This window comes from Crassostrea angulata, chromosome 8 (genome assembly GCF_025612915.1).
Source record: "Crassostrea angulata isolate pt1a10 chromosome 8, ASM2561291v2, whole genome shotgun sequence".
NCBI lineage: Eukaryota > Metazoa > Mollusca > Bivalvia > Ostreida > Ostreidae > Magallana > Magallana angulata.
In genome coordinates, this window is record NC_069118.1 from 9,772,233 (window position 1) to 9,786,295 (window position 14,063).

General features: G+C 31.8%; 1 protein-coding gene across 1 annotated transcript; it reads right to left on the bottom strand.

Moving 5' to 3' along the window:
• Positions 1–7,761: 7,761 nt before the first annotated feature.
• LOC128158047 (chorion class high-cysteine HCB protein 13-like) lies at positions 7,762–13,640 on the bottom strand. Its single transcript, XM_052820723.1, has 3 exons — positions 12,742–13,640; positions 11,664–11,868; positions 7,762–9,313 (listed from the first exon to the last, which is right to left on the bottom strand). Exons 1-3 carry the CDS (start codon positions 12,760–12,762, stop codon positions 9,180–9,182), a joined length of 360 nt encoding a protein of 119 aa, XP_052676683.1. The 5' UTR covers positions 12,763–13,640; the 3' UTR covers positions 7,762–9,179.
• Between the last annotated feature and the right edge of the window lie 423 nt (positions 13,641–14,063).

A 14,063-nucleotide genomic window follows, 5' to 3' on the forward strand; every position in this document is an offset into this window, starting at 1 on the left:
TACAAAATACTTCTCTATAAAAAATAGGAAGTTTAACAATTATTTCAAAATTTGAGTTATTAGTCTCCGATACGTTTAATACATAATTGATATCTACATTTAAAATTCTTAGATAACTATCAACTATTTTGTTCATTATGCATGTTTTGTCAATCAATATTCTACACCATGCAGCTTTCAAGGCCTTAAACTTCGACTCAATATCAACAACTCCTATACCGCCATCTTCTTGCCTTCCAATTAGAGTATCTCTTTTAATTCTATCTCTTTTATTCCAAATGAAATTAAATATACTCTTTTTCAGTTGTTTTATATACTCAGGGTCAGGCATAGGTAAAATAGAACCCACATAAATTATTTTAGATATAGCTAGTGAATTAACAATGCATGCTTTTCCAAATATAGTTAATTTTCTTTTTTTCCAGGACTCGAACAGTTTTTCCATATTTTGAAAAGAGTGTAACCAATTAAGTTCATAGCATTGATTTTTATTATGTCCAATGTAAATACCCAAACATCTAACAGCATCGTTGGTTACATCAATGCCGCTAATATTATTATATTTGTCTTTTAAACTACCAAGTAGTATACACTGCGTTTTGTTTATATTAACTTTTGATCCAGCGTGTTTACAGAATTCTTCTACAGTCCTTATTGCAACATTTAAAGAAGAAATATTTTTCAAGGCTAAAGTGACATCATCCGCATGTTGTATAGTTTTTAAATCGTCTACCATGTTTGATATGTTTATTCCTTGAATTTTTGAATTGTGTTTTAATCTATAAGCCAATATTTCCGCGACAAACAGATATAGAAGTGCTGAGATAGGACACCCTTGTCTTATGCCTCTTTTCATTTTGCAAGTTTTAGAAATCCATCCATTGTTCTTAACTCTAAAAATTGGATTTGTGTAAAGAATTTTGACCCATGAAATAAAATTTTGTTTTAAAACTCGAAAAAGGAAATTCCACTCGACTGAATCGAATGCTTTTTCAAAATCTAAAAATAGCAATAAACCCTCATTATTGTTTTCCATGCAGTATTCATAGATGTCTAAGATTAATCTTGCATTTATGCCTATAAAGCGGCCTTTTATATATGCTGATCGTTCCTTGCTTATCAGTTTATCAATAACTGTTTGTAATTTTTGGGCAAGGACAAAAGCTAAAATTTTATAGTCGGTATTTGTTAAACTTAATGGTCTGTAATTTTTAAGGCTATTTTTGTCCCCTTTCTTAAATTAAAGAGTGATAAGAGCTAACTGCTTTGAAAAGGGTAGTTCCTGTTTATCGAAAATACTTAGTAAAACCTCATAAAAGAGTGGTCCAATTGTTTTCCAAAAACATTTATAAAATTCAGCCGGTATACCGTCTAAACCCGGGGATTTGTTATTTTTCAAATTATTGACTGCATCTACGCATTCATCAATTGTAGGTAATGAGTCGCAAAATTCTTTTTCATTATTGCTAAGTTTTGGACATTCCACGTCATTTAAATAAGCATTTATATCATGATTTTTAATAGATTTACTTGTATATAAGTTTTCATAAAAGTGACACATTTCCTCTATAATTTCGCCATTACTTGCTACAGTTTTGTTATCGGTTTTTATTTCTAATATTGTATTGTTAGCTTGATGTTTCTTTTCCAAACCTAAAAAAAATTTTGTATTTCGTTCACCTTCGTTAATCCATTTTGCTTTAGATCTAATCTGCGCTCCTTTAGCTATTTCATCGTACATGTAATCTAATTCCTTTTCAAGTTTTCTTTTTTCATTCATATCAATATCTCCGCTAGGTAAATTTTCTATATCATCTATCCTTTTCTCAATCAATTTTATTCTATATTTTACATTGTTTCTGGACTGTCTTGCGTAATTAATGGAATAATCACGAACCTTTATTTTAAAAGATTCCCATTTTGATATTGGATCTAATGAGTCGTCTATGTTTTTGAATAATTCTAAGATTCCGCGTTTGTAGTCTTTGTTTTCTAGATGCGAGATATTTAATTTCCAGTATCCTTTACCTCTCTCCAAATTACTAAAATTTAAATTACATTTTATTAACATGTGGTCACTTAACCGCGTGTTTTTTTTATGAGTACCTGGTAATTTTCGAACAACAATATTTTTTACATAATCAATTGTATCATTGCGCACAAAAAGGTAATCTATTCTACTCTTCGGGGAATTTTCTGCATCACACCATGTATAACCATTTTTCGTTGGATTTTTTTACAACTTTACTAAAATATTAAAAGTAAACACCTCTAATGAATCAGTTTGCAATGTATAGAAACACAATACATTGAACTTATCTTAATAAATTACAGAATCTTTGATAAAACTCGTGAACATGTTTCAACTATCCGGTAATAGAGGACCATTTAATGTTACAATAAAAAAAATCAGCTTTTAAAACGAATAGTTTTTAATTAAACTGACATGGTGACTCATCAAAGATGATTTTGTTGGGATTTTGACAACAGATTAAAGATAAAAATACACGAAATTTCATCATACGGAAGGATTCACGCATTTTAAGCCATCACCAATCCGTTGGCTAGTCGTTTTTAATGAGCTGTTTCGGACATTAATTTGAGTGTCACGTGGTTGTGATTGCTCTCTTTGAATAATCGCAGTGAAATACACTGCTTGAAAAACCACCTTTACAAAAATTTACTGCAGCAGAAAATTTAATTAAAGATGCACGGAATATCAAGGTTACCTTTGTATCAACTTTAATTGAAGTAAAGTTACAAAGTTGATCTTTACCGTACCAAAATGTATTTAAATATTACCTTTCATGTTTACTGAGCAGTAATTCACACCTTTACAAAAATTTACTTAACAGTAAATTTAAATAAAGATGCCCAGAATTTTAGATATACCTTTGTATCAACTTTAATCAAAGTAAACATGCAAAGTTGACCTTTACATTACCAAAATGTATTTAAATATTACCTTTCATATTTACTGAACAATAAATTTAAAATTTAATTTTTGAAATTTTGATTGATGTTTTACGGGTTTCTGTCCATGTCAAGTTTTTTTTTTAAAAAATCCAATATTCTGGCAATTATTCCATATGGCTAAAGCATTGAACTATTTCAATAAATCGTTCACTTTGTTCCGTGGTAATACATTCAATAATCACACTCAATTTTTTTTTTTTATAAATGTAGCTATATTTATTAAACAACATTGCAAAAATAAATATTTTACATAAATGCAAGACTATGCAATTAAAATGATAAGAAATGCCAATTGTGTCCCCTAATCCATGAACAAAAAAAATAAACATAATCATATACTCATAATGAGGAAACAATGAGTTTATACAATTTTTTTTCCTTAGTATTATAAAATCAACAAAATAAAAAATGTATAATTGTGTGCATGTGAAGTGTCAAATGTCTTGCCTAACAAAGTGGATACTGCCTTGCGAGTGTAAAAATGTATACCAAATTACCAATATTGTGCCCCACATGTATCCAGCTTCACCCATCAAAACGTATGTGATCGACTTCACATAGAAGTACTTCTTAACAATGCAGTGTTAAAGTGTAATTGACGTGCACGAGTAGTACTGTGCCCTTCATGTGTCAAGCTTCATACATCGAAACGTATTAGTCAAAATGTATTTCACTTTTCTGTTTAATGTTTAAAACCCACTGAACTGAATTTTCTGGTAAACCTGGGAAAAACAATTAAGCAATGTTACGATTTTGGTATTTGTGGTTTTGTTCACGAGAATGGATAAATAGAAAACTCACAGAACTCTTGATTGCACATCAGCTTTATGAATACCAACAAAATCCGCCAACCTGGTTTAAGAATAAAAAGATATTAAAAGATTATAAGCAATATAAAACAGGTCGTATATTATTAAAAACGTTAACTTAAATAGATTGAGAAAATTGTTAAACAATAAGCCAATGGGCAACATCACTCACCTGAGAAACAATATCCTGATTAAACCAGCTTAATGAATTCATATACAAAATATTTGGGCAATTTTGAAATAGATCCTTTATAAAGAGATTTTCAAAATTTATCCTGATGTTTGTTTATGTTACTGTAGATATTGACCTCTTTTTGTAACTGAATGATTTCATAGTTATATCACATACTGAGTAGGGAAACTCTCAAGATTCTCAAGAAAAACAACTGTTCATATAAATATAAACCTACATCAAACGTTAAGCCATTATGTGGCCAAAACATTGTCCAGACTCAAAGTTTAAACAAGTGAGAATCAACAAATGTCAACATGCTTGCATATAAGTTATATCATCAATTACAACCTTTGAGTTTCTTTGGATAATTTTGTTTTCCTATGTAAAAATATACCCCCCTGCTGTTGTGGCCCCACTCTACCTCAAGGGATCATAAATTGAACGAACTTGAATTTACACTACCTTAGGATGATCCACACAAGACAGAGTTTTTTTCTGGCCAATATGTTTCTGAGAAGAAGAATATTTCCATAATGTAGCCCAACCCCTTAATTCACACTAAATTAAAATGATTCCACACAAGATGTAACTTTTCTGGCCAATTGGTTTTGTTTCTAGTTTTATTTCTATAAATACCTAGTATGAAATAATTTGAACCCCTCCCCCCCTCTCCTATATGGCCCCAACATACCCCGGAAATCATGATTTGAACGAACTTGAATCTAAACTGCCTAAGGATGATTCCATACAAAATACAGCTTTTTTATCTTTTTTTTTTTAGAAAAGGAATTTTCCCTATACATTAAAATCTAGGCTTTTTTATATCATCGACAGTTCTTTCTTCAATAAAAATGGAAGTCGTAAAAATGCTTACCTTGTAATTGGAAATCTAAAAAATTATATTGTTAAAAACCATTCTGATTGCACACACACAAGTACTCTGAAGTTGACAATAAAAAGATGCTTGAGTTTCTGATAGACAACATCTATTTAGTTTTTTTGGAAATCAAGTCTTCCAACAATCTGTTGGAATTACCATGGGTATCAATGGTGCCCCATTGTTAGCAGATTTATTTTTGTATTCTTATGAAGCAGAATTTATTCAAAAACTTGTACGTGAAAAAAATAAATCACTCGCTGTGGCCTTCAACTCAACATTCACGTGTATCGACGACGTGTTATCAATTAACAATTGTTATCTCCATACTTTAGCGAGTCGATATATCTCGGTGAACTTGAAATAAAAGATACCACAGAGTCTGCGTCATCTGTTTCATATTTAGATATTTTACTGGACATGGACATTGATGGTAACCTAACAACAAAACTTTATGATAAACGCAATGACTTCAATTTTTCTAAAGTCAACTTTCCTTACTTATGTAGCAATATACCTTCATCACCTGTATATTGTGTTTTTGTCTCCCAGTTGATTCGATACGCAAGGGCATACTCTTCGTATGAACAGTTTCTAAAACGAAGCAAGCTACTGACAAACAAGTTGATAAAACAGGACTATTTACAGTCTCACTTGAAGTCATCTTTTTGTAAGTTCTATGATCAATAAAACAACCTTGTCAGCAAATACAATCTTCCACTGGGTCGCATGCTGACTGCCGTTTTTCGAACTAATTGTTAGACCATAATTAATCACCTAATTGTCTACGGACTTTTCCGAATTTTTTCCCGATTACATCAACGAGCACACGGCAGGTGTGATCGATCTGCAGAGGATGCTCACTCCTCCTATGCACCTGATTCTACCTCCATCTATTTGGAGGTATGTGTTGCTCTGCTTTGAATTTGTATTTCTTTTTGTGGGTTTTTGAGATGGGTCATGGTTTATTGTCATTTTTTTTTTATACTTAATTCAGACCACATCTTTGCAACTTCTTGTTTAAAATAACTTTTTTTTCAAATATATCCTTAGATGTATTGATAATAATATGAAGATAAAGGCAAAATTAGATAGATGGGTAGATAAAAGACAAAAAGGGCTTTGAACAATTCGTTCTTTTAAACACATAAAACTTCACAGTACTGAAAGAGATATTTTTATGCATACAGAAGTATGTATATAAGTAACTTTTGTTTACAAATACATGTATACATGTAGTTTTTGACATTTCCACTAGATTTTTATGAAAAAAAGACCTTGCAAGAAAACAATCTTTATGAATATATACAAATAGAAATTTATTTAAATGAACTATAAAGATGTATGGCAAACAAAATTGATTTGGACAATCCTTTATCATCAGTCAACTTGCAATCAAGGACATAAAAATGATATTTCATGTAAATGTACAAAAATACCGAGAAGTATTTAAACAAATATAGACAAATATATTGACACGTTACAAATAATGTTTGTTCATTAGACAAGCGTTTTGATATAAGTATGAATAAATTTGAGCTCACATTGATAAAACAGGACAATACAAGACACACCTTTTACAGATAACAATATTTAAAAAAATAACAATAACAAACGTTATACTTGTTCTTTCCATTGTAATGGTAAACAAACCAAGCAAAAATAATAGAACGTATCAAAAACCACAAGATTTGTTGAAATCAAACTAAGCTTCATTCTAAAGGTCTTAGATCTTTCTACTTCCGTATAACGTATGGTTAGCTTAAAAAAATTGTAATATGAATTTCATTTGTTCTTTCTGGTTCCAAAAGAAAGAAAAAATGAAAATGTCAACACTCAATTAAATGAATTTAATCAGATGTATTTATTTTATCAAATGAATGCATTTCTACGATGGTAAAAAATCCAGTTTTATGTACTACAACGAACTCATATCAATGCTTGCAATATATATGTTACGTATAATCTATATGAGCATGTATTTGCCTGACGTCGTGACATGGCATATCTAAGGTTTGAAAGTTGCATTCTCCGAAACAGTGCAGACAATGGAAGCAAGCAATATCATGATATTTCACAAAAAAGATTACCCGTTGCATGTTTAATGTGTCAGCATTTACATTCACAATTGATGAATATGTTATATTGGATGTAATAACAACAGCGAGCAAGAGTTTTCAAGCAAAAAGGATGTTTTCCATGCAGTGCACGTTTGTAATCGATCAGCATTCCACCATATTTGAACGGTGGAAAAGGGGAAGGGAGTTGTAACATATTGTCTATTACGGTACAATGTAAGTAATAATTGGTGTTGGATTATCATTATTACAAGAGTCAGTTTGGATGAAAACAAATATATATTCATACAGCTGGAATGTTTACTTGAGGATTTAAATCGCCAAAGCGGGATGTGACCCGATTTTCGTTTATTTTGGCGATTTTCATTATCTTGAAAAGGAATCATAACTCGTGTGTCTTACTAAATGTACATTACTACATCTAACAATTACTAATCAAGTGTGTTTGTTAATTCGATAGATTTCTTCCATAAAATCCGATCCAAAGTATAGAATATATGTATGCAGCTGTTACAACACAAATGTCAAAAAAATCATTTGACCCACTCCCCATGGATCTCTGCCAATGAATGAGTTCATTCAAACAATTGGATGAATTACATGTAAGATCTCAGCCGTTGCAAGAATGGTAAAGCAGGACTTTGTGCCATAATGCCTCATTACTAGTTTTTGCGTGCCGATTAGTGGACGAGTCCGTTAGAATCATGCGAATACCCAAGAGCACACCGTATGTTTACATCGTAGCATCGGGGGTTGGGGGGGTGCTGCTTCCCCCTCCCAACTTTATTTGCAGCAGGCACTTTTCTTAACTTTATATAATAGATAGAAATATCATGTATTTGCCCCCCCCCCCCCCACTTCCCCTCTCCTTTTTTGTAGGAGCATGTAATAAATGAAACTGCAAATAAGGAATTTTAATTGAATTGAAGTTACAGTTAGGGTTTTTTCATGAATTTGAGAACTCATCCTAAAGCTTTTAATTGCTTGTCAAGATAATTTGATGAAGTTGCCCCACACACATTCAGAAACAATACGCGTTTGTATACCCTTTCATATTTCATATGGTTGAATATGTTTAAAAATGCCTTTCAGTTGATTTTGCATCTTGATATAACAAATACAATTTTTTTAAAATGACTATTTAATCTCTAGCTTGCAAGCTTACCTGCACTTAAATGATATGTGTGCATTCCTAAAAAAATAAATTAATAAAATAATTGAATTTTAAGTGATAGAGCTCTCTGTATAATTATGTACATGTTCTAGAGAACACTTGCATTTCGTCTTAAAGCACGTTCCATTTATAAATTTATGATCAGCAGCGAAAATGTAGATTCATTTCTGATAAGATAGCCTAATTGATACATGCATGCTTCCATTAAATGATTTTGTTTAGTCAGGCAAGCTTTTTGGAAAGCTATTACTTGTAAGTCTCTAATGGCCATTTGATGAATAAAAAAATGTTAAGTGCGCAGTGTGCTGTTGAAGAATAAGTATAACATAGCAAGAAAATATATGCCTGGTTGTGTCTTTTTAAGGACATATAAAAAATTGAAATAATAGTATTTTTAAGTTCTCATTGGTATTTGTTTATTTTCATTAAGTATTCCATGATATGTTTAACAGGTTTTTAAAAACCCTTTTAGACGAATGAGACTAAATTATTTTGTTAAAAAAAATATATTTATATCCACCAAGTATGATTCCCTCTTTTTATTAAGAAAACTGAATTTTATTCAAAGATCTGAAGAAACTGAAAGGACTTAAATCTATGCTCCCCGTTCATTCATTGGTCAAAACCTTTAGCAACCTAAGAAAATCACAGACTGCACGAAATAATCCTGATAGTGTCAATTCAAATTTCCATAGTAGACGATTTGGCTCATTTTTTACCTAACGTACTGAAGTACATTTACAATAATTTAATTAATTTTACTTTATTTAAAATAAGTTTATCAATTTGTAAAAGAAATATATAAACATAAAAGATACAATGCTTTCTTTGATGATTCATTCGGATTATGAAGTTCACAGTCCATTGCAGGAAACAAATTACATAATACATGTATATATCATTGTAGAAATTTCTTTTATAATTTAAATAAAGAGGGAAATAAGACTTCATCGTCATCCCATTCGCACATTTGAGAATCAGCTCAAAGTGTGAGATACTTAACTGCAGTTTATATCACCCTTTTAAAAATGGACAAATAGAAAATTAATAGAAGCAATTACTTGTTTAAAACTTAAAAAAAACATTCCAGTCAAGTACATGTATTGTAAGATTTCATTGGTTGTGAAATAACAGCATTTTCACCGGCCTCTTCATAAGATTTGGGTTGGGCAGTTACAACAGAGGATGGTGTAAGGACATCCCCACCCTCGTCAGAGCAACATCCTGCAACCAAAGTACAATATAACAGTTAGACAGGTGTATTTGTTATCTGTTTATATAACGTTGAATACTGAACAAAAATAAGAAATGAATATCGGTAATATTTATTAAAAACTCTCCCCTTACTGGCCATCTTTCTTTAAGAAAACTGACTATTTAGAGTTATTCTTTGGAAAATTAGAAATGTAAGGAAACTTGCATCCATCTGCAGGTAAAGTTGTGTAACGCATTGGTTTTCATATCACATAGCTTTCTCTTATGCTTTGTTTTCTAATATTATAACTAAGAAGGTATTTAAAGGGTCCTACCAAGGGGAAATTTTATTACAAGATATTTAGGCAAATTCAAGTTTGCCAAAAGGGAAGGGCCTATTATGGGGGGGGGGGGGGACTTGTCAGTTTATGAGATTGATTGGCCATCGTCGAGAACACACGGGTGATCACATCTCCAGATATACTGTTTTTAATTGTTAGTTTAAGGTGGTTCACTTAACATTGAAACACTTTCTTAACTCAGCACAAAATTACTTGATTATAAAAGACACATGATGCATAAGAGGTATACAGGTCAAAAAGGGAGACAAATAAGCCGCTTTGATTTAAAACAAAAAAGGACTTTCAAAACTTTGACTAGGTAAATATGAACAAATGCCCCAGGATTCGAACTCAGGATTTGCGTTCACAAGCCCGATACTTAATTCACAGAGCTATGATATCTAACCAAACTGTAGTGAGGTACCTTAACCAAGATTTACAAAGATCAGCCGTGATTTCCCAACGGAGGAGGCTGGAATAGATTTAAAAACTGATGGCTTGCTCAAAAGTTATTGCTGATAGTGAATTTATCATTCCGCGGTTCGCATTGGGGATTTTATAGGCTTCTGAAATAATAGTAATGTCAATCATCCGAAAACCACTTAGATATAAAGATGGGGACCTAAAATGCCATTTTTTGGAAATATAGGGCATCAAACAGAAATAATAATTTTCCAGAATTTTTTGCTTAAATTTCACATAGAAATTAATAATTTGAAGAAATCAAACAAATATTTATAGTTTGAACAATTATTTAGTTAAGATTTTAATACAGTATGAAGTTGAACACATGTAGTGACTAGGAAAGTAAAATAAAAGTCAAAGTTTAAAAATTTTGGTTTTAGTAGTGGCTTTAAAGAACAGTACATAATGAACACAACGACAGATGTAACAAAATTTTGGAGCAATCAAATTATAACGCAAATACTTTTTTTTATTGTAATGTCATATTTCCAAAACGTTGCATACAAATAGACATACATTCAATGTCTCATTTAAAAGTAAAATAAGTAGGGGTCACATATTAAAAATTTGAGGCTAAAATTAGATTTAATTTTTTCTCAACTTCTATGAAAAATAAGCTAACCATGCCAATATATATCAATAGAAATATCAAAATATGGTTTAAATATGTTTTTTTCAGAATATCATGAATATATTGTAATCCACAAACTATCTAGAAGTTTGGTCTGCGCTGAAAATTAAGAAGCTAAAGTAAGAGTACTCTATAACTAGTGAGTTGTGAAAATTTTCCATTTCCTTCTTAAAAACCTTCCGCCACAAAATATTGTCCCTTACTAAATTTAGTAACAATGTGATTTAAAAAAACTAATTTTATTCAATATAGTTTATTTGGCATTGTAAAATACAAATATACTACTTGAATTGATATGATGCAAAATTTTCAGAATAGCGGTGACCCAAAATGATTACCAAAAACCTAAGAAACGAACCTTTTTATAAGTGAGCGATACATAAATCGATTTTATCAAACATTTTAATGGTAACACAACGGTAACTATTTGTACATTAATATGCATGCGTGTTCCAAAGAATTTTTTTTCTGACTCTAAGCCTGTGCTTGTTTTTTTTTTAAATACAGAAAAATAAATATCACAAACACCCCCCCCCCCCCCAAAAAAAAAATATTCTCGCGTACAATTTCAAGAGTTTATAAATCTAGAACTAAAAGTTGACATACATGAGACTATTTTTTAAGAAGGCAATCCACCACCGAAAAAAACCCTCTATAGAAAATAACATTTATGCTTTGTGGGTTTCTAATTTTTTCCCTACATTTTCGTTTATCAAGATTTTTCGGGTTCGAGTAACTAGGTTTGGTCTGCTCTACCAGCTCAAAACCCGACAGATTAGGTAGGTGCTTTCATTGAACGACTATGAATTTTTATAAATGTTTAACGATGTTAAATAATGGAAATATATACATGTATAAGTATATATTAGAGATGCTGTCCTGATAAGACGTCGTCATTTATAACGCAGCTATATTATGGTCATCCTCCTCATCAACATCTTACCGTTACATTCACAACAATGGCAGCCTGATCCGTCTCCACAGCAACCGTGGAACCCCACACAATTACAGTCTTTACAACAATCGCCAAAGTTACATATATCACAGTCGCCACAGTTGGTACAGTCGCCACAATCACCGCAATCACAGTCGCCGCAATCACAGTTACCGCAGTCACAACTTCCACAATCAATGTCACTCATTTTTTCCTATGAACATCAATATATATGCAACTTTTGATTAAGCATTGAGTTTTTGATATTGTCGGTCCTATGACACACCAAGCGTTGTGTTAGCGTTAGCTTTAACGCGGTATTCAATACGTCTTCGCCGCTTGGTGTAAGCGGTTAATGCTTATATTTATATTTTCCTAGTGATGTCTATTTGAATGAAATGCTGTGTATCGCTACTATAAAGCCATGATTTACCCTCTTATTCAGGAATATGAAACATGCATATAACTGCCATATTATTATATCATTTAGTTAGCTTCCGCGACAAAAAAATATAGTGTCAGAAACTTTGTGGAGAAAAATCTTTTTTATTAAGGAGTAGATATAATTCAATGATTATTTTTCAAAAGTACTTATCAGATTGGTTACATGTATATTAAATTGAAAGTTTCTTTAAATCTTACAAAAATAATATACTCAAAACACATGAAAACGTTGATATTTGTTCTCATGGCGCGCATGAATTAGCAAAGTGTAATCGTAGAAAATTGAACGTCGCAGATTTCCTTTGCAAATATAAGTGGAATATTCGCTAAATGTAAATAAAAATTTACTAATAAAATCCATATGACATGCGCGGATCAAGAGGCGCGTAGCTAAATTAGTTAAGTATCTGAAAATAAAGCTCACCCCCCCCCTCCTCCCTTATGGCAAACTTTCATATTGTAAACTTTTGCCGTGTGGCAGTAAATACATAATACAAAATTGACATATTGTCATGTTGTAAATTGTTTATCTATTGCCACCCGGCAAATTCAATATTTACAACATGACAAAACAATTATTCATTGGAATCCCCTTTATTTGTGGAATAAAACGTTCTAGATCCGCAAATTGTTTAAGTCTTACCCTTAACATGTAGTTTATCATATACTGACTTCAGATTTCTTTCGCTCGATCATCTTTCTGATCAACGTCCGTTTTTCCTCTGACCACTTACTGCAAACTTCGCATGGAAATGCTTCGTTGCAAACTCTGTGTCTATAGCACTCTGCGTGGTCATCCAAAACGGTCATTTCTCTATTACATTTTACGCAAATTTTAAATGAATCAGACATTTTAAGACCGCAGGCTTAAGAAATTTTAATCGAAGAAAAACACGCGGCTTTTCTTCTCGAATGCCCGAACAAAACTGAAACGGAAGTATGCTTGTGCATTATGGGTAAACACTAGATGATACCACAGGGGTGGTCTCAAAAGTTCAGGCATGATCGTAGGCAGCTCGGGGAAAATGCAAAAAGTTGATGCAGGTAAGTATAGATATTGATGTAAACTGAGCTGAATATCAACAAAAAAATGTTATCTGCATCTTAACAAGACAGGGAAGTATGTCTGAATATAGACTAGAGGTCTAACGTTGTTGACAAACATCATTCAGATCAATACAGTCAAGTCTATGGTTACGTGTCGCACCCACACCGAGAGATTACCTGTTAGTGTAGGCACATGAACGTGAAAGATAAATAATGAGATAGTGTTGAATAGCTAAAGAAAACATTCCCTCTTCTGGCCTTCGGGGTGTTTTCTCTAAACTAATCAACACAATCGAGTTATTTATCATTCTTCAAAACATTCCCTTCATTAAACTTCAAAGAAGCATTGACCCATTCATATATTCAAATGTGCTGTAATACAAAAGCACGTAGCTCATTCATAATTCCAACATTACTATACACAGTAGCTTAACCAAACACACCTTTTTTCATAGTGAACGGGTGCACATGTTATAGAAAACCATTCCGCTGTGCTGAGCAGACATAGATTTAGATGATGAATACAATGTATATAGAGGTCCATGGTTCCGGAAAAGACACGGATACCGTTTGAATGATATTTTAAACTTGCAAGGAGAAAGGAAAAATCCGAATTTTGACGTACATTATCAGACAATGATTTGTTTAAAATTTTTATAGGAGTCTTATGAAGTCATAGTGCGACAATTTTCCCTATATTGTTAAACCTAATGAAAATGAGAGTTATGGTTCATAGTTCAAAGAGGAAGTCTAAAAGTGTTTGTCGAAGTGATTTATATAATCCCAAATCTATCAAAATTAAGAAAGGGCGATATTGCTGCTGAAATTTCATTCGAATAGCTAACTGACCATCAGTTGGATATAATTTATATATCCAACAACTGCTGATTAAATAATGAAAATAAACGTTGACTAAAT